Consider the following 20860-nt stretch of genomic DNA (forward strand, 5'->3'; position numbering starts at 1 on the left):
CAGCGCAGGGACCCGCCCCGCCCGGTGCGGCACCATCGCCCTAGTAACCCGATGCTGAGCCGGGCGCGACCACCCGCGCTGGAGAGGGGAGGCCGCCCCTGCTGCCGCCGCTTCTGTCCTGCTGCCGCATCCCGCGCTGGGGCGGAATCGCTTCGGGATCGTCTCGCCGCGGACTGTCTCCACTTTCCGCCGCTGATGGGGCGCGGGAGGAGGGCGGCGGGGCGGTGAGCGGCGGCGGTGCATTCGTCCCCCCCTCGGGCCGGCGCGCGGTTGGTCGGGCCCAAGAAGATGGCGTCGGGGCGCGGTGAGTGAGTGGGGGGGTGCGGGCGCTGCCGGACGGGGCCGGTGCCGGTCCCGCTCCCACGCACGGGGATCCCGTGGGGGCGTGGGCGGGCGGCCGCGGGCCGGCGCTGCCCTGGCGGTACCCGTGTGCATACCCAGCCGGGTGCGGGGCGGGGCGGGCGTGGGCAGCAGCCGTCCCCACCCACGTTCGGTCGGTGCGTGCGGCTGTGTGTGCTGACCGTGCGCGGTCCGTGTGGCTGTGTTCCCTCCCGCAGGCTGCGTGTCCCCTGGTGCTCCAGCCCCGCGCCCGCCGTAGCTGGCGCCGGGAGGCAGCGGCGACCCCCGGGAGGCGATGGGCGAGTGGGACCGGGTGTTCCGGCAGCACCTGGCGCTGCCGCCGCACCCGCAGCGGGGCCGGGCCCGTCCCCCGCCCCGCTCCACCGCCTTCCGCTGCGTCCTCAAGTACCTGCACGGCGCTGCCCTCTCCCAGGTAGGGGAGATCGGCTCCGCGAGGGGACCCCGCAAGTGTCTTGCTGCGCCCGTTGTTTCTGCTGAGTCTCACTATTCATAGAATCATGAAATAGTTTGGGTTGGAAGGGACCTTACAGATTATCTCCTTCCACTCCCCTGCCATGGGCAGGGCTACCTTCCACTAGATCAGGTTGCCTTTTCCAACCTGCTGGCTTTGAACACTTCCAGAGATGGAGCAGCCACAGCTTCTCTGGGTGGCCTGTGCCAGTGCCTCACCAACCTCACAGGGAAGATTTTCTCCCTAAGATCAAACCAAAATTGCTCCTCTTTGAGTTTAGCCCCCCTCCTCCTTATTCTGTCACTTTCTGTGGATGTACAAAGTCACTCTCCATCGTTTTTCTAAGCCCCTTTTCAGCATTCCTGTCTGTGTGTGTGGGCGTGAGCTCCCAGCAGTGTCTTTTAAAACAAGGTGGTTTTGGGGGGAACTAACTGGAAATCTCCTGGAAGCACAAAGCTGTGTTTCAATCCCATGCCTTATTACCTGCAAATCTGACTTAGCATTTAATTAATTTTTCATTTAGGTTTTTGTTAGTTTAGGTAAGTGTATTTGAATTAAAATTTCTGGAAAGCACTTTAACATCAGCTGCCTCTTTATTTTATGCTTAATGTTCAGTTTTCCCACTTCTCCTTTGTTCCGTCAGCCTCTGGCTTGGAGGCAGGTTCTGCAGCAATGCACGAAGCTGTCTGTGGCCATGTGCCTGATTTGGGCATCCCTTAGAAAACGGGAATTATATCTCTTACCAAAGTGTGTTCTGAGCTTTGGGGACACAGAGCTGGCCTGTCCCTGAGCATCCCCAAAGCTGGTGTGTTGTGCCTTGCAGGGAGCGGAGTACCAGCTGCGCCTCTCCCTTTTCGATGCCACCTACCACCACTTCTTTGGGAGGACGTGGAGGAGCAGCTGGCGAGCTGCCGGCGCTGCCCCACCGCGCTCGGCCAGGGCAGCATTCAATGAGGTAGGGGCTGCCGAGGGTCTGGGGAAACACAGCACCAAACCCTTTTCCCTCCCAGCGCTTCCTGACCTTTTGCCCAGAGTGCATCCCAGACACTGCCCATTTATTAAGCTTTCTGTACGTTTTATTGAGGAAACTGGGCTGCTGGGTTTCCTCTGAGGCTGGTGCCACCGCGGGAGCAGCGATGTGCCACCGTGTGCCACCTGCTGTGTTCAGAGCTGGCGGCAGAGAGCAGTGTTTCCCCACAAGTGGGAAGGAAGGGAAGGAGCAGCTGCCCACCCTCCTGCACGGCGCTTCTCTCCCCTTATCTGGGGACTAAACTCTCCCGAGGCCATGCTTCCATCCGCTGCTGATACCGGCAAACCAGGGTGTCCCTTAAAGGGGAGATCCTGCTGCCCGGTAGCATGATCCATGTTTTCCAATTCATAGCTCCTGTTTCCACCTCCTCAGGGCTGCAGGTGAAGTGGAGCACAGCTTGGCCCTGTGCTTTTCCTTCCTTTACGTTGACAGTGACATTGAGGGGCGTTGATGCGTGCGTCTCTCTCCTGAGTGTTTCAGTACCGTCCCACCCTGGCTTGTTTTGAAGATGGATGGATTAAAACTAGGGCAGAGAGTGCTGCAGAGAGAGCTGAATGCTGGGAAGAGCTGCCTTTCCAAATACATTCCCAATGTCTGCAGGCTTCCTGGGTGTTTGCCATGCGGTTGGGAGCAGTTGGCAGGAGTTTTGGGGTGTTGGGGGACTGTATTGCAGCCTCTCTGTGGTGGCTGAATTGCGTTGCCTGTCCCTGCAGCCGAAGGGCTTGGGGTCTGGCAGAGGAGGGGTGGTCTGCGTGCGAGGTGGGATCTTCTAACTGTGCAGTAGTCAGCAGCTCATTGTTGTGAACAGTTCAGGTGGAGCTGGAATTGATTTGTGACAGGTGAGGGAAGGAGGAACGTCCTTGCTCCTCTGCCTGCGTGTGCTCGCTGGCCTCACCAGAGCAGGAAGGCGTGGGGACAGGGATCAGAGTCTGCGTGTGTGGTGGGTTTTGTCCTCAGGGTCTAGGGGAGAGGAATGCAGTGACAGAAACTGCTATGTGCATTCAGGAGGGGCCCTTGAGCTCAGTGGCACAGGGGATCGATCCCCTGTAAGGGCTCCCTGTGCCTTTGCAGGGTGAGCCTTGCTCTGCAGGCACTGTGATCAGGTCGTTAATCCAGCACCTTGCAATAAAGGCTAATGGAATAACGATTTATGTCCCGGGGTTGATGCAGGAATGTCTCTCTCTGTTATTCCTTCCTGACAGCCCATATTGCAGTAAACGTTTTCCCTGGAACACTGAGATAATGAGTTTTTAATAGAAAGGTTAACCTAGCTTTAAATTCTATCCTGGGGAGGTGACCTGTGTCCCATCCCCTCCTGCCCTTAGGTCCAGGCTACTCCCATGTCCCTCCCTGCTGCAGGGTGGTTTCCAGCTAATTTTTCCTGCTCTAATACTGTAGGTCTGGGGTGCATCAAAGCCCTGCTCATTCGGGGTCTGCAGCCTGCTAGTTACCCTGGAAAACAGGTGTTGGCAACAAAAAAAAAGTTAGAAAAAAAAGAGATGATGTTTGAGATTTAAGGGCTGAGATTTCGTAGCAGTGCCAGAAGTCATTTGCCATTAGCTTCTGTCTGGAAGTTTTAATGGATATTCTGGTTGTGCCACTGACTGTCCCAGCACAACAGGCACTGCTCTGCCTGTGGCTGCCCATGCCAGCTCTGAAATAGCCCATCTCTCTCCTTTCCATTCCAGGTCGTTTATTTCCACACCTCCTTGAACCACCCTGGCATCGCTGCTGTCGTGGAAGTGGTAGTGATGGGTGGGAAAGGGGATGGGGGCTCTCAGCATCTTTCCTGTGGGTTTGGAATCATCCCCCTCTTCCACGGTGGATCAGAGGTGACAGACCTGGCCACTGAGGACAGAGCGTAGGTTCTCCTGCTGCTGTGTGACATGTCACACTAGGAATTGAGGTGGCAATGTGCACAGCTGCTTTGGGGGGAGAAAGGGTGGTCCTGGGGCTGCAGAAACAGAGCTGGCATTTAGAAGCCTGGAATTCTTCACTCTGGGGAAGCAATGATGGGTTTGGAAGGGATTCCTGTCCCTTCCCTAAAGGACACGGCTTTTCCGGAATGGGTTGGGTGGGTTTTGCTGCTGAGCAGGGACTTTGTGGAAGATGGAGATGTAGTGGAAGATGGAGAAGTGCTTCAGGGTGGATTTACTGGCCGCTGCACATGTGCTCTTTGCTTTCAGGCTGAAGCTGTACCATGGGACGCCGCGTGCCCTACTGCACCCACGCTTCCAGGACCCTGTGGAAAGTAAGCAGCAGCCAGTCATGGCATCTTGGTCCCTTCTTGGTGGCTTCTCTTACCCAAATGTGTGTTGTGAGTGTCTGCTTCATGTGGGACGTGGTCCGTGTCCTGGTATTGCTCAGTGGACGTGCCTTACTGCCAGCTGGGAATGGCCTGGCTGGTTTTCACACTCAGGTTTTCCTTTGCTCCTAGCACGTGTCTTCACAGATAATGATTCATTCAACATTGGGACTGTGAAGCTGTCTCCCCAGTTTTGGTCATTTTGGGATGTTTTCTTTTCTTTAGAGAACAAATACATGACAGTGATGGAGAAGAGCCACCTGCAGTATGCCCTGAAGTCCCACCAGCCCCTGGAAGCGATATTTCACCTCCTGCCTGAAAACCTGCTGATATCTGGGCTGCAGACTGTTCCTGGCTTGCTGCCGGCACGTGGAGACACAGGTAAGGGCTCCTTCCCTTTCCCTCTGCCTGTGCTGCTCCTGCTTTAAGGCAGCGGGTCCCTGGGAGGCTGTGGGCAGGGCAGGCAGGGCACTGGGATGGGATTTCTGGGAGCACAGTGGTTTCCCTGCAGTGTCTCCCCTTGTCAAGAGCATCTCCTCTGTGTGGGGCCGCAGCCCTCATGCTCAGAGCTCAGTCTGGAATCCATCAAATGGCTCAGTCAGTTCCCTGTCCGTTAATTGATTTGCTCCTGGGAAGCTGCTAGGCATAAGTAATGGTTTAATTGCAGTCGTTCAGCAGAGTCTTGGAAACAGCTTTTGCAGCTTGTTTAAACTCCTCGGAGGTGGGTGCATCATCGAAGGTTTGGGGGGATGAGCTCTTGCCCACTTGGCCTTTGTTAATCTCTCCCTATGGCACATTGCCCTTCGAGCTTCTGCAATTAAAATACGTGAGCTGAAGATTCAGAAGGTAAAAAATTCTTCAGAGTTCTGCAGCTGAATTATTCTTCACCTTCCTGCCTGGAAAACCTACTGCTGATGGCTTTGGGGTTGTAACTCTTGGTACTGAAGCTGAGCAAGTTTCGAAAGCAGCTGAGTCCCTGTAGGTGTTCAGGCCCGTGCTCAGAAGCTGAGTGGGCAGAGCCACTGCTGACACTGCAGGGCACCCCAGCAGTGGTGGCTTGGGAAACCTGTGGCCACCCCCTTGTTGTTCAGGCGACTGCTTGCAGAAGCCCCGGCTGATGAAGACGGTCACCTGCTATCTGGAGCGGCTTTTCATCCGGTTGTACCCTTCCCTGGAGGAGTTTGAGGAGGAACTGCTGGATTTACTGAACAGCGATCGCTTACTTCAGGTAAGTGGAGTGCTGTGAGGGTGCAGCCCTGGCTCAGGGTGCCCAGACAAGCTGTGGTTGCCCCATCCCTGTGTCCAAGTGTCCAAGCCCAGGTTGGATGGGGCTTGAAGCAACCTGGGATAGTGGAAGGTATCCCTGCCCATGGTAGGGTGTGGAACAAGAAAAAGCTCAAGGTCCCTTCCAACCCCAACCATTCTGTGATTCCATGATTCTAGGTACTGCCAATGTGGTTGGGGCAGGGGAAGGCACAGTGTAGAGCAGTAATTCTAGTGTCTCCTTTGTGGGTGGGGTGAAAAGTGTCAGATAAATGATGTTCATGCATTTGATTCCCTTGGAGTCTCCAATTTTTTTTTGCTGTGGAAGCCTTTAATTTGCGTCCCTATTGGATTAGCACGTGGGTGCTCTGCGTGGGCTTTGTTTTGAACATCCAGACACTCATAAGCAGAATTTGGGTTTGCTTTGCTGTGGGGAATGCAGAGATGAGATGCAGTGGGTATTGAGCCCATCTCTTTGGAGTGGCAGCCACTGGCCAGGTCCTTTCTTGCCAGATATGGACCAACTCTGCCATAAAGACAAAAGATTTTAATATCTATCAACTGCTGGGGGAATGGGTCCTGCTTTTTGAGTTTCTGAAGGGTTACCTTAATTCTTCTCACTGTGGTCAGCACGGGGAGTGACGCTGTGCCACCCCGTGCCACCTCGCTGCCCAAGGTGGAAAACATTCCTGTCTCAGGCTAACACCACGCCGGACGGTGAAGAGGTGGTGGTTCGGGAGCGGCGGCTGCACGTTGGCGTCCACAATGGCCTGCGCTTTGTCCGGACACCACAGGTCACGGTGCTGGTGCCAGAGGCGGAATTGTCACCGGGTGGCAGCCGGGGGGTGCCCAGCTCTGGAGCCAGGTAGGGGGAGCCCCTCTGCTGCCGGTGCCGCTTCCCTCCTGCCTCAGATGCCTGCCACAGCCGCTTCTCCATCCTGCACAGGGATGCAGGTCAAGCCCTAGCGCTGAGGAGCCGCATCCAGCTGAGTGAAATGGTCCCTCACCCGGCATTTGGGGTCTGCTTCCAGCTGGAATATGTCTTCTGCAGCATGGGGAGAGCCGGTGGGAAGGTAGGGCTGAGAGTGCCTGCTCCTTGTCTCTGTGCATATGGAAGAGCAGGGATCCATGCTGGAGGAGTGAGTCCTGCTGAGGAACTCCTTCCTCTGCCCCTGTTTCACCATCCTGCTCCTCCAGCTCCTTGTTGCATGGCTGTGCTGTAATGCAGGGCCCTGCAAAGTGTGCGGGTGCCTTCCACAGCACTGCACAAAACCACCTGCATATGGGCTCGGTGAATTATTTTAATTACATGTGGTTGCATTTCTCCACTGTTTATATGTAGATGGAGGAATGTAGCCTGCAGCATTCCCATAGTGTTCTGGCAAGCTAATTTGGAAACTTTCAGCTTTTTTTCTAATATAAAAAAGGCTTTTCTTTAGAATTTGGCATTTATGCTGAAAAGAGGTTAACCCCTCCTGCTTCTTTTTTTTGTTTTTGCCCTGAATGCTGAGGTTTTTCTGGGTGCTTCAGCCTGATGTTCTCAAACTATAAAGGTGGGAGAAATCTCTGAGGGTGGTCTCTGCAGTCAATACACTCTCACCTACTTACTGATTCGTTTACTCACATCTTAGTTTAACCTTTCTGCAAGTTAAACCCAGCTCAATGAGTACTGCGTATCCCCTCCAGAGACCTTGTGCTGTTGGAGCCATCAGCTCTTGGCTGGCTGAATCGATGGCCAAGCATTTGTTAGGAGGCTTTAATCGTCCCACTAAGATGTTCATTGAAAATGTAGCAAACGCCTCTTGTTAAGCTGTCCAGAGTCAAAGTAGGGGAAATGGGCATTTATAAAGCAGGATGTGTGTGCCAGACCAGAGAGATTTGTACTGAGAAGGGAGGAGACACTGATCTAAGCTGTTGGAAGTTGTTGTTGGGTCCAGCTCTGTTGGAAAGCTAAAGCCCAAGGTCCCACAGAGATTTGGGGTTCCAGAGGCAGATGGCTGTGTGGGGTGTGCTGGCTGGTGCAGTGGTGGAGCCAGTTCCTGTGGTGCAGCCCTGGGCCAGAGTGGTTAATCCCAAAGCTGCTTGCAAAGCTGATCACCTTGTCCTTGTCCTCGGTGCCATAATTAGCTGTGAGGGGGATGGTGGGTGCTGGCAGAGCCCTCTCTTGTTTCTGTGCCTCTCCTTCGGTGTGAGGGAGGCTGTGGATGTGCTGGGTAAGTGGAAACCTTTCCCCTCTGCCAGGGATGGGGGTCCAATGCATATCCCTTCGTGCAGCTGCTTGAGGGAGGGGTTGCAGATGCATAAGGTCCTGGAAAGTGAAATGTCTCCAGAACAGGATGAAGAGCAGTGGCTTCTGTGATGCCAGAGGCAGGTGTGAGGAGGCATGGTGGGGGATGAGAGCCAGTGCCTGTCTGGTAGCGAGGTGGGGCTGCTTGGTGCTCACTGTGCTCCCCCATCCCCAGGCCCTGTCTGGCAGTGCCCGCGGTGAGGCGGCCGACATGCGCTCGGTGCGCTGGGCTGTCTGGAGCCCTGTCCCGGGCACCGGTGACACCGAGGTGGTCCTGCCCCTGCATGGTGGTGCCCGCCGTGGCCCCTGCCGAGCCTTGGTCTACCAGACCCCGCTGAGCAGCAGGAGCTCCCGGCAGGTAAGGGTGTGCTGGCCCCTGGCAGCTCTGCCTCTGCGTCAGGGCGAGGGAGCCGCTGTCGGAGGCACGAGGGAGGCTGCGTGTAACACACTGTCTGAAAGCATTTTTGTTGCCGATTTCAGGGGAAGCACGTGGAGTCTGGGACTGTCCAATTCCGTGTTTCCACTGTTTCGGAAGAACATCTTGTAACTGCTGCGGAGATCCTATGTAAAGACAGGGACGAGTCGAAGCAGCCTCCTACGCCATCGCTGAGTGAGTGTTTTCCAGATCGCTGACATTTAAAATATAGAGTGTGGCACTGGTGTCTGCTTGGGAGAGAAAACAAGACTTTCAGTGAGTTTCAGCGAGCTAGTTATGAATTACTGGAGTGAAGCAAGTTTTTGTCAAGTTGAATTCAGCTCCTTTTAACTTGTTAAGTTCTCATGTGGTAGTATTGCTGAGCCATGTGCAAAATCCCCAGGGACTGCCAGCACTGCCCCAGCCCGCTCCCATTCCAGGTCACCGGGCGCAGTGGCCACACCAGCAGCACATTCTCACTGCAGGTACTGCTGCTCCTCTCTCTGGATTCAGAGTCTCTCCAGACACGGGGGCAAGAGAGATGTCAGTCATAAGCTGAGGAAAAATAATCTGGTTGTGCCACTGCTGAGGGAGCCTGACAGCAGTGTGGGTTGGATTGATGTGTGCAGGACGTGCTGGTGCCTGGCCAGGGAAGAGCAGGCAGCATCTGTGTGTGTGTACACCGATGCATCTGTCTACAGTTTGGAGCTGTGTGGTCAGGATTCCAGCACCCCTCTGGTCTGTTGGAGATGGAAGGAAAAATGCTGTGGGCTTGGGTTTGGGCACAAAGTTGTGTCCATGCACTGTGCTCCTGAAAATCCTCTCTGGCTGGTTTCTCTCTCATCCCCCTTTTGGGATTGGTGGGAAGCAAACTCCCCTTTCTTTGCAGTGCTGCTCCTGCTGGGGTCCCAGCTGTGTCTCAGGGTGATGCTCCAGGCAGCAGGCAGTGTTTCAGTGTGTGTCACATCTCCCCGGCTCTCTGATGAGCCAGTCCATGGTCCACCAGTGGGTTGCTGTTCCATGCCGGCTTCAGTGCTGTGGTGTCTTCCACACGATGGCAGTGGCACCATGGCTTTGCTGTGACAAATCCTGTGTTTCTGCCAGTGAGGAGCCAGCACTGCTGCTGGGAGGGGCCTTGGAGAAGAGAGCTTTAGGGAAGGATGAAGGAGTCTGGTGATATTGGGGTATGTGGGGTTCATCTCCCTGCAGCACAGGCTGCATCATGCAGATACCTTCCTGGTGCTGCCTGAAAAGTTTTTCCTAGTGCCTTTCAGCTGTAGGTGGCTGGGATGCTGATGGAGTTGTGGTGTAGTGAAGGGAGAGGGAAGCAAATGCTGACGCTGAGTTTCCATCCTGGTGCTGGTCTGGTGTGCTCCAGCTTGGGGGAGTGTGCTGGGCTGTGGGCTGTGTCCCTAGTGAGGGGAGATCCCCATCAAGGTGATTTTCAGGGACAAACTCCATGGCATTTTCCCGGCTCCTGGGGGCTTATGGCACCAGGGAGAGCTTGCAAAGTGCAGCGGTGGTCCCAGAGCTGTGCCCCTCCAGCCTGTATCCCAAGGTGCTGAAGGGACTATTGGGTTAACTTTTTGTAGAGCTCTGTTGAGAAATGTGCTGCTGTCTGGCCCAGGGGAGGCTGAGAGCTTCTTCTGTCAGCTCAGATGCTGGTACTGCTGCTGTATCTGTCCATCCTCTTCTTAACGCCAGCCAAAGCCATCCTAACTGGAAGGAAACAGTATTTCAGGCACGAGGGAGACGGGGTGGTTTCCTTCACACAGCAGCCAGCACGGAATAGCTGGGATATACGTGGTGGGGAAAGCAAATTAAGGTCTCAGCATCACGTGGATGCAGAGATGGAACATCTGTGCCCCTGCTCTGCCGCGAAGGACCCGCGGCTCCACGGCGCAGCGAGCTCAGCTGTGCCGGCGCAGGGAGCAGCCAAATATAAACAGGATAAAGCTCCCACCGTTTCGGGGCACAAATGCTCGAGCAGATGAAGGGAGTGACAAAAAATAACAGAGAAGCAATGAAAACCTTAAGTATCCTAAAACTTTCACGTCTCATTAAGCATCCCACTTAGGCAGCACCATGTGGCCGTGGGGCACCGTGGCGCTGTCAGGGGATGGGGGGAGCTGCTGTTTGTGGCAGAGTTAGCCTGATTCCCGGCAAAATAATGGATGGATCTGGAGACGTGCTGTGTTAACCCCCAAGCAGCAGTCTTACTGGGAAATAAGTAAAGTGAAATGCTGCTTGGGTAAGCTTGGGTAAGCTGCTTTGCTGTGCTGCCTTCACCCCTAGAATTGAAAAGGGCTGGTGGGAGGACAGGGCAGGTTTGGTGGTGGTGGGTGCAGCTGCAGTTATGGGGCCTGGGGGTGATGGCTCCTCTACAGCATCTCTCCTATCCCTCTCCACAGGAGTGCCAACCCCACGGCAAGTGCCAGTCTCCCCACGGGGACCAGGGGTAAGTGCCACATGCACCAGTGGGGGTGGGTGGTGGGCATTCCCCAGGGGATGGCCCATATGTAGGATGTGCTTCTGGACCCATCCTCTGCCTGTTTTCCTTTCTGCTGCGGCCAAGAGGCACCAAGTGTCCTCAAATCCACCTCCTCCAGGCAGCAAAACAGCTCCTGCCTGTGATGTGCTGAGTGAGGTTCCCTGTGCTCTTTTCACACCCCAGGAGTGAGGGCAGCTCTGGTTTTTGACAGTCCAGATTTGCTGGGTGCTGTCGTCCCCGGTATGTGCTGACAGTGACACACAGTTTGTTCATGCAGAGCTCCCAGGATTTAAGGACAGCTATGAATACTGAGAGCCCTCTTTATGCTGTTTTATATCTTGATGCAGGAATCAATGCACACAAATATTTTTGATGAAATGAAATGCCTCATAAGGCCACATTAAACAGTTTGATCTTCCTGCTGCATGTGCTCATCCCTCCTCTTGCCAAGGGAGCGAGCAGCAGGGAAATGGCAGCGGAGGTGCAAACCCTTGTGTGGCCAAGCTGTGCCACTTCCTGGTGGAATGACAGCACTGGGGCACGCAGTGGCCGAGCTCCTTTAGCAAAGAGGGGCTGCTGGCCGACCTTGCCACAGAGGCTGCCTCAGGGGGCTGCAGGTGCTCACACTCACCACTCTCCCACCAGCTCTCGGTGTCACAGCTCGTGGCCTCGCCACGGGGCACAGGCCAGACCCTGCAGCAGGATGCGGGCATCACCCACCTGGAGGCCGACCTTGGCTCACCGGATGCGGAGCCCTGTGCCAGCGACCAGCTGCGGGCGCTGCCCTTCACCCCGCTGCAGCTGCCCATGGCTGCTGTGGGGCTGCAGGCATGCAGGTGATGCTCGGCTGCCCCTCCCCAGGTTCCTGTGGCCCCATCACCTGGCCTGCCAGGGTTCCCGTGGCCCCTTCTGTGGAGCTCACTGCTATTCCTCCATCAGTTCCCGTGTGTCCCTGTCTCGCGCCTCGCTGGCGCGCCTGCACGCCGCCGGCTTTCCGGACATCCTGGACTGTAACCAGGAGCCAGTGGAAATCTCGGAGCCAGTGGAGCTGGGCAGTTTCAACCTGCGGCTGGAGGAAGCTGACCCTCTACAAGGCAATGAAATAGTCCTGCAGTTCCTGGCGTTTGGCAGGTGGGATGGCAGCTTGGGGTCTTGTGTGGGCAGGTCCCAAAGGCCTCCTGGGCAGAGTCCTTTCCCCAGATTCCCCCAACCCACTTCGCTGTCCTTGCAGAGGTGCCTCTTCTAGCACCTGCCATGGAGGCAAGGCCCTAGAGGGTTTTTGTGATGATGCTTTTGTCCTTCCCGGGCACTTTTAAGTCATAATCCAGTTTTTTTTAGTTGGATCCATGAGCCACAATGTGATGTCAGAGCTCATTAATGCAGGGTTTCTCCAGAAATGCAAATGGAGTTGGGAAAGTTGGCACCCAGGGAGTGGCTTTGGCTGGATAAGGCCCCGCTTCTGTTTTTTCCATGGCTGGCAGTGTGCTGTGGGAAGGTAACACGCTGCCTTTGCTGGGCGCCTCCATCACAGCATATGGCAGGAGACAGCTGGAATTACAAAGCTTTTTGGAAAGTTAAGGCAAACCGTATGGCCGCTGTCTTCAGAAAAGTCCAAATACTTGTGGTGCTGCCAATCTTCTCTTGTTCTTCCGCTTCTTGGCATGTGCCAAATGCACGAGGAGCTCGTGATAGAGTGGCAGTGCTGTGCCACAAGTAACTCAAACCCCTTTCTCTCCTCAAGGGATGCCCAGGGTAGCACGGAGGGGCCGTGGCCGAGGACTGTCTTCCTCACCTTCCAGTTCTACCGTTTCCCACCGGTCACCACGCCCCGGCTGCAGCTGGTCAGCACGGACAGGGGGCCGGCAACCGGGCTGGCTGTGCTGGCGCAGCTCCTTGTCCGGGTCAACGAGGACGGGACCCTCAGCACCAGTAAGCTCTGCTTTTAGCATCTGTGTGTGGCTGCTCCTATTCTGTTGAGTGGGTTAGGCTTGCCTCTAGCCTGAGGGATGGGCTGGTGTCTGTTAATAGCAAACCTCTGCTGGTTTGCACATCATGAAAAACATTCAAAACGTCAAATGTTTGAAGTAAAGCACTGAGTGTCAGTTGTGTGAGGTGCACGTTGAGGCTGCCCACCACGCCAGATGCCATGTCTGTGACAGTGTGGTGTCTTGCAGGACCACCGGGCTTGCAGCTGAAGTACATGGTGGATCCGGCTTTCCTGCGGCCCGGGGAGCAGCGCTGGTTCCTGCGGTACCTGGCCGAGCACAGCCTCCAGATGGATGTCTGGGATGGAGACTCCCTGCTCCATGTTGGGTCTGCTGCTGTTAAACTGGAGGTATTGGTTAGGTTGAAGGTCTTTTCCCATGGCTGGGAGTGCTGAAGGACCCCCCTGCTTGTGTGGAGTGCTTGGGAGGAGCCCAGCTCTCCCTTTGGTCCTCTGTTGAGATGCTGTTGCGTTGTCCTTGTGTCTTCAGTAATGGAGATGCTGTCAGCCCCTCTGTGTAGCCAAGTCTGGTGTCAGCTTGACAAGCCCTTAATCACAGGATTTGTTATCTTTTCCTCCAAAGTGATGACAAAGCATTAACTTTCCTTGCCCTTCCCTGGAACTCTGGCAGTATTTTAGCACTAAGCCCTGCAGAGCCAGGACATCCAGTGTCATTCGTACCCAGACCCCTTGACCCTTCCAGACCAGACTCCCTAGTAACTCGTTGCACCTTTTCTGTCCTTGCCTTTTCCCCAGCCCCTGCTGCGCCAGGGCCAGAGGGCTGTCAGGACCTACCATGAGCTGGAGGTGGCCACGACTGAGTACGAGCCGGACGGGACGGTGATGGGCCGCGAGGCTCTGCGGCACGGTGCCCTGCGGCCCCTCGGTGTCCGTGTGGCTGTGAGGGGCCGCCTCCACCTCTGCCTGGCCAATGTTGGTGAGAACCCACTGCTCATGCGACCCAAAGGCTTGGGTGGGGCACGCAGCATGTGCAGGGCTGTACCTGAGTGAGACCCAGGCTGATGGGGATGTCATCCTTCCCAGAACCTGCTGGCTGCTTTTATTTTATGTATTTAATTCTGTGTCCTATAAATGTGCAGTGACTCCAGGTTTTAAAATCTTATCTTCAGAGGAGAGATTAGCTCCATATAGGATATCTTCAATCGTCATTTCCATACTTTGCCTGCAAAGGGCCGATAAGCTCCTGGGAAAGAGAATCTGAGATCCACAACCCAGGGAGTGGTTTAACTCACACCCTGACAAAGAAGAAGGACCAAGGGAAGAAGTAGAGCTGCTGTGCCAGGACAGCAGCTGCCCTTTGGTGTTTTTCCCATCCTCTTTTTTTTTTAAATTTCAAAATATTTTTAGAAATAGGATGGCAAAGCTTGGTGCCCTTTCCTGAAGGATGGGGATGGGATGTGTGGGCTGGGCAAATAGCCGGTGGGTTTAGAGCCTTGTGTGGCTGCACTTGGCACAGCCTTTGTGGGAGTGGGGAGATGCAGCAGCATGTGGCCATGCTGTGGGAGGCAGAACACAGAAATGGAAGCAGGAGCCGCTGAGGGGCTCAGGATGGTGTGTGCTGTCCATGCTGCTCCATCACTGGGCAGGTGGCTGTGTGATAGAACAGGCCCTGGGGAGAACATGAGGCTCTTAGGGCATCACTGGCTTCCAGATATTCCCTCCTGCTTGTGTAAATTGGCTGAACAGAGCTGCAGGGAGGTAAAAATTGGCAGTAGATTTTATAACAATGAAAACGGATGGTTTCCACTCCTGTCTCTGCTCGTGGCAGGTCACCCGTGTGAGGAGACCCCAGGGCAGCTGCCATCCCAAACTCATATTGTCACTGCACCAGACAGCACTGTCACCACCCCACGTGGCAGCTGGCGTTCCCCGAACGCTGCTGGTGGTGAGTCCTGCTGGGGCTTGGCCTATCCCCCATGGGTTGAGGTGGGCAGGGTCTCTGCTGCTGCAGTGTCACCTGTGCATCAGCTGCCCCCTCTGCTGCTCCCCTTCCCATCCCTGCAGCTTTGTGGGGGCCTTGGGGACTGCAGTATCTTGGGGTCCTTCCTTGGTGCCACGGTGCTCTCTCCCCACAGGTGGGAGGACGGCGTGGGCACGGAGGCTGGTGGATGTGGACAATGAGCTGGAGGCCGCACTGCGCAGTCGCCGGCCAGAAGTGAGCCTGGACACCCTGGCCACCCTCAGTGAGGCCGTGTCCACCCGCTGGCTGCAGCACATGGTGCTGGTGTGGCTGCACGAGGGTGCTGGTGGCAGGAGGGCGCGGGCTGGAGCCCCTGTGGTGGCTCCGGGCTTATGGTTCCTTCTCTCCTGGCAGGGCTGGCCGAAGCAGCGTACCTGGGACCTGCAGGTCATCAATGCCTACCGGGATCACATCAAGGGAGAGAGCATCTACCAGATGCTCAGCCAGGCCATCACAGCCACCCGCACTGTCCACGCCGTGCTGGGGACAGCTGAGTTCTTTGAGTTCGCCCTGAAGAACCCATACAGCGTCCAGCACACCGTGACCATTGAGGTCGACCACCCTGAGCTCAGGTGGGGGCTCCTGTGTGTGCCTGGGGAGATGCCAGGGTGGCATCAGCTCCCACCCAGTCGTCACCAGCACCTCTGCTGCTCACTGCCCCAGTGTCATACTGGACCCGAGGGAGTGGCGCCACTTCAAAGAGCTGACCAAGAGTGTTACACCGGTGGAGGAGGATATGTTCCATCTCCGTGATGACCTCAAGCCTCAGGTCTACCTGCGCCCCAGTGAGACTGTCCGCATCCCCTTCAAATACCAGACCTTCTCTGCAGATCCCGCCGTGGTTGCGGCACAGGTAGGCACGGGCCCGTTTTGAGCTGTTCCTGGTAGGAAGTGTTCCCCTCGGCTGTGTTTGCCGATGCAGAGCAGGCTGGTACAGCCACGGGGAGCACCACACAGCTGCAGCGATGCTGCACCCTCAGGGAACTCACTCTTGCATCCCGCAGGGGCCAGCTGGGCTGGGCACCGGTGCCAATGCAGACACTCACTCCCTTGGGAAGAGCGGGGCCAAGCAGACAAAGCTCATCCAGGTTAGGGAGCCAGGTGAAACAGTGCTTGAGGGGCTGCATGGGAGGAGCAGAATCACTAGAAAACCCCATCCCTCTCCTGCTGGCCCCCGGGACAGGTCTCCTTCCAGGTGAGCGGGGGGAAGCCCATTGCGCTCCTGCGGGTGAAGGTGGAGCCGCAGCCCCATGTGGTGGACCAGACCTTCCGCTTCTACCACCCAGAGCTCACTTTCCTGAAGAAAACCATTCGGCTGCCTCCCTGGCACACCCTCCCTGGTGAGTCCATGACATGTCTGGCAGGGTTTGGGGTCTTCCCTGTTAGTCATCGTCTGTGGTTCATGGAGCCTTTCTGGAGGCACAGCAGCATTCAGGGAGTACAATGCTGCTTCCTCACCCCTTCATGGCCCTGGGCTCCTCACTTGCTCTCCTTCCATCTTTCTCCGTTAACTTCAACCCAAATTCCCTGCACCTGCACACCCGTGTGGTTTGCTGGCAGTCCAGCAGGAGGGGTTCTGTGTGCAGCTGTGTGGGGTGCAGAGGAGAGGCACAGGCAGAGGAAAAGCTGAAGGTGGTTTCCTTGGTCCCTGTCCACAGGCACGCCGGTGGGGGTGCCAGGCGGGCAGCCCGAGATGTTTGTTCGCTGCAGCGACCCTGACATCATTTGTGAAACCAAATCCTTGGTATGTTACACTTCACCATCGCTGTTCTTCGCGTCCTTCTCCTGCAGTTTATTTTGGTTGGCAGAGAGCTGCCGATGTGGGTGCAACCACAGAGCTGTGTACCAGCCCGTGGCACTGACACAGTGGCAGCGATGAAGCTGGAATTGCTTTTTATTCCCAATTAAAAGGAGCTGCATTGTTTTGGCGGGGGAGGCTGAGCATTGCCCCTTATCGCATCATGCAGCAGCCTGTGCTCGCTTGTTCTTTTGAGCAAGTACCAGATGATTCAGATGCTGGGGAAAAGCAGCCTTTTGTTGGGCTGGGATAGACCTTCCTGCTGCTCAGGGTATCCGCAGCCGCCGGCAGCATGTGGTGGGACGGTGTGTCCTTGGGGTGCACAGCAAAGCCTGTCCCTGCTGAAGGATGCTGAGGCAGTGGGGCAGCTCCGTGCCCAGCCCTGCACCATCCCGCTCTCTCCCTGAGCAGAAGGTTCTCCTGGGCTGGCTCCACAGCAGGAGGGGATGGAAGGGAAAAATAAGCTTGGGCATGTCCATGCAAATGGCGACGAGGGATACTTGCTAATTGCTGTTGCGGAAATGCGTTAGTATGGTAATTGGGTTAGGGCTTGTTAGAAAACTTGCAGAAAATTTGCCAAAATTTGATTACAGATACAGACCTGGAATGTGATAGTCATTTGTATCCTCTTTTGTAATTAAAAATACTGGGGGAGCTCAGCCAAGCTGTATAATAACTTAATAACATAGTTTAACGAGGTGCTGAAAGCATCTGCTTTCATAAGGGAGGTGGTGGTTTCCCCATTAAGGGGAAGACACTTTTGGGGTCCTCATTAGCTGGTCAACTGCTGGGACAATGCTCTGGTGTCTATGCAGGGGCCTGGCGAGCCACAGGACATCTTCCTCAAAGTAGCTGGAGGACCAAGCCCGCAGATCAAAAAGTTCTTTGTTGCTATTTATACGTAAGTAGCAGGACCCCAAAAGGGTGGGGAACGTTGACTCCCGTGGTGTGTGGCGAGCCCTGTCCATCTGTCCGTGCGCAGGGACACCTGGCTGGCAGCGCCTGTCCAGATCTGGCAGTTCTACCTGCACTCGCTGCAGCGCCTGGACGTCGCCTGCACGGCCGGGCAGCTCACCCGCCTCTCCCTGCTGCTGCGCGGCACCGCGGCCCCGCGGAGGGTGCAGGCCTTCACCTCCCACCCCCAGGAGCTGGAGGTAACCCTTGTGGCGGGCTGGGGGCTGGCTGGCCTGGGCCAGCCCAGAGAAACCCCCTCCAGAAAGCAAAAGGCAACCCACTTGGAGTTGTGAACAACTGAGAGCCGTAAAGCGTTTGTGATAATTATCTTTTGATTAGAGCTGTCATGTGTAGGATCATTGGCGCGAAACCCCGGAGGGCAAATTATCTGCGTTAATGAGACTGTCTGAAGACTCACAATTTCTTTAGAATTTGTTCGTCCGTAATTGGAAATGTGAATAATAAAAAGGGAGAAAACCTCCATTGCTGTCCCGTAAGGGAAAGGCAAAGGCTCCTCAGGCAAAGCCTATGTGGGGGAACCCCTGGGCTGGGGAGGCCCTGGCTGTTCCCAAGTGGCTCTTGTCCTTCCTGACACAAATTAGTCCCAGAGTATTCCTGGGGATGGGAGGGACGGGATTCAATAGTGGTGGAGTAGGGGTACAGGCTTTTAAGAGCATTTTGGTCTAATTGATGCTCCAAGCTGGACTTTTCAGGGCTGGGATCAGCTGTTGTGGGTGGCTGTACCTCCAGGTGTCGTTCCACAGGTGGATCCAAACGGTGCCTTCCTCCTCCCTGCCAATGGCATCCAGGACCTGTACATCGGTGTGAGGCCACGGCGGGCTGGCAGCAAGTTCATCTACCTCAACCTGGTGGATGTGGAGTCCCACCAGCTGGTGTCCTCCTGGCTGCTCTGCCTGTCCTGCAGGCAGCCTCTCATCTCCAAGGTACGGCAGCTCTCGCGACTGAGAAACCTGGTGATGGCGCCGGATCAGTGGTCTCAGTTCAGCCAATAACCTGGGGCCATCTTCTGCTTCTTCCTCTCTTTCCATCTGTGGTTTTTTTGGCACTTGCCACCATAAACACACATTTAGCCCTTGGGATATTTGACTAATCTCACTGAAGCCCCTGGTAAAATGTCTTTTAGGCTGTTTTGGAGGCAGCCCCATGCTGAGGAGCGGCAGCTCGGAAGTATTCCCGGTTGTGAAATTAGAGCTGCAGCATGCTGCTTTCGATTAGCGCTGTGCTGGCGGAGGCCTTGCCTCAAAGACAGAAAATTAGTTTTCCTGGCTAATGTGTTCCTTCTAAAAATGTTTTCCTGAACCCCTTGGTACTGGGAAAGGTTCAGATTGGCAGTTGCACTGATACCCCATTGTCCTGCCACATGCTGCTTGTGCTGTGGGGTGTTAAGAGAATCACAGAGTAGTTGGGGTTGGAAGGTGCTGTTCAGGGTCATCAAGTCCATCTAGTTATCTGAGGGAGCACCACAACTCTCCCTGGGAATGAGAAGGAGCTGGCTAGTCTCCACTGCTCTGCCAGCCCTTTGTCCTTCACACTCGTAATTAATTGTTGCTGCTTTTGATCAAGGGTGGGTTCTTTCTGCTGGCTGGCAGAGCAGATGTGAGGTGTGGGAGGGGAGGGAAGGGAAGGCAGCGTGTGGGAGGCAATTCTCTGTGGTGGGTTTGGGGGAGTGCCCGTTGTGGCTGCTGCCCACCTTGCCATCTGTGCCGCCTTGCCACGGCCCCTGCTTGCCCCACAGGCCTTTGAGATCTCGCTGCCCGCGGGAGGTGGGAGAGGCTGCAACAAGCGCATCACCTACACCAACCCCTACCCCTCACCCCGGCTCTACTTCTTATGCACCAACCGCCCCGACCTGCTGCAGTTCAAGGAGGACTCCTTCGAGGTACGTCCTGCTGCCAACACTCCCCCCTCTTCAGGCCCCTCATCTGGCCAGGCCAGGCGATGCTGGGTGGGTGCCCGGCACGAGGGCCACCCTGGCCTGGGGAGAGTGGGCACCTGAAGGGCCCTGGCCAGGTGCTGCCACCTCCTCCGGCCCTCTCTCCCGCAGGTGGCCGGAGGGGAGGTGTACACCATTGGCCTGCGCTTCGCCCCGAGCCCGACCGTGGGGGAGGAGGAGATCCTGATTCACATCAACGACCACGAGGACAAGAACGAGGAGACCTTCTGCGTGAAGGTCCTGTACCAGTGAGGCTGCCCGCCTGCCACTGCAAAGCTGCTGGTTCCTGCGCCAGCCCAGCGGCTTCGTCAGCACCGCCTCGGGGGTATCCGTGTCTGTCTGAGCGTGGTCATGACCCCCAGCCCCTCACTGTCACCTTGCCAGGCCGGGAGGTCTCTCTGTCACTGGGGTCCCTGGGCACTGCTGTGAGTGCCGGTGGTGCCGAGCGGCTCCATCCGCCCCAATCGAGACGAGTGGATGTGTTTGTTACGGCACTTTGTGACTGCAGGATCTGTATTTTTGTTAAGTGTGACGATATTTTAGGCACTTTGAATCTTTTTTTAACTTAAAAAGTTTGCAGATTTGATTCTGCGGAATATTTTTAAAGTATATTTTATATTCTACGGAGAGTTTTGTACACACTAAGGCAGTTCTATGGGATTTTTGATACTTCTTACTCATCCTTGAACCATAAAAATTGCTGTACGTAACTGTCAGAGTGTGGCAGCATTTTCTTCTCGGGGAGGTGGAAATCCTCAGCATCCTTGTCCTGTGGAGATGAGTGCTGGAGGTCCCCTGTGTCACCCCCATCCCCTGGAGCATCCTGGGGGTCAGGGCAGGGACTGTAAATGGGACTGGGAGGGAAGAGCAGCCCACCAGCTCTGGAAATGCTGCCTCACTCTCCACAGGCTTGAGGCTGGTGAATTAGTGGCCCCGATGAAGTCGGGTGCCGAGTTCCTCTGCCTCCCTTGAACTGATGGGAAATGACAGCTCATATTTTAGAACTGATTATACTGTCTGCAGCACAGAGAGGCCCCGGAGTTGGGTTATTAAAGTAGATTAGCTGAATAATTTTTATTACATTTTCACACAACGATATTTCTTGAGGCTTATGAATGAGCTGGTGCTGTACCTGCAGCACAGGCAGCTCGAGTGGTGAATGATGTGCCAACGTTCAGGGGATGCCAGCACAGGGACTCGAGCTGAGCTGGTGCTTGAATGGTGCTGCCTGCTGCCCTGCAGCACACATCTGTGGCCCAAGAGCTACAGAACTGTCATTAAGAAAAGTTGATAAAACTTTTCCTGTAGGAAATACAAATGCCTTGTGTCCCAGCTGCTTGGCATTATGGCCATGGCCCTTGGAATTGCTGCTGCTGCTGCCTCTCAAACTCACAATGAGCGTGGGAGCAGCTCCCTGGGTTCCCACTTGTTAATAAAGTCATCCCTGCTGATGACAATGAACTCGAGCACCCGTGCCTGGCATGCAGCTTGGTGTGCTTTTCCCATTTGCATTCATGTCAGGAAGGAAACTGGATTCCAGTAATGACAGAATTAATTTGCCCTAAAAATCTCGGTTTGTGTCTCATC

At 55.5% G+C, this 20860-nt stretch overlaps 1 protein-coding gene across 3 annotated transcripts; it reads left to right on the forward strand.

Moving 5' to 3' along the window:
- The first annotated feature begins 213 nt into the window (after window positions 1-213).
- NPHP4 (nephrocystin 4) lies at window positions 214-19983 on the forward strand. 3 transcript variants are annotated; one of them, XM_042031954.1, is made up of 29 exons: window positions 214-304; window positions 558-772; window positions 1635-1766; window positions 3530-3702; window positions 4028-4092; window positions 4372-4527; window positions 5238-5374; window positions 6108-6274; window positions 6356-6482; window positions 7872-8054; window positions 8177-8306; window positions 10523-10569; window positions 11248-11438; window positions 11542-11733; window positions 12344-12531; window positions 12777-12937; window positions 13343-13523; window positions 14376-14492; window positions 14683-14762; window positions 14922-15139; window positions 15231-15420; window positions 15572-15655; window positions 15751-15907; window positions 16226-16311; window positions 17181-17266; window positions 17348-17519; window positions 18084-18263; window positions 19076-19219; window positions 19385-19983. In XM_042031954.1, the coding sequence occupies exons 2-29, from the start codon at window positions 635-637 to the stop codon at window positions 19523-19525; spliced, it is 4023 nt and encodes a 1340-aa protein (XP_041887888.1). In that variant the 5' UTR covers window positions 214-304; window positions 558-634; the 3' UTR covers window positions 19526-19983. The 3 variants fall into 3 exon arrangements, with proteins under 3 accessions (XP_041887888.1, XP_041887889.1, XP_041887890.1); XM_042031955.1 differs by lacking the exons at window positions 214-304; window positions 3530-3702 and having other exon boundaries at window positions 698-772; XM_042031956.1 differs by lacking the exons at window positions 214-304; window positions 558-772; window positions 1635-1766; ... (1 more) ...; window positions 4028-4092; window positions 4372-4527 and adding an exon at window positions 4539-5124.
- The last annotated feature ends 877 nt before the right edge of the window (window positions 19984-20860 follow it).

The sequence above is a fragment of the Corvus kubaryi genome, unplaced genomic scaffold (assembly GCF_017639235.1).
Source record: "Corvus kubaryi isolate FWS band 111438036 unplaced genomic scaffold, C.kubaryi_AGA036_p1.0 37352, whole genome shotgun sequence".
NCBI lineage: Eukaryota > Metazoa > Chordata > Aves > Passeriformes > Corvidae > Corvus > Corvus kubaryi.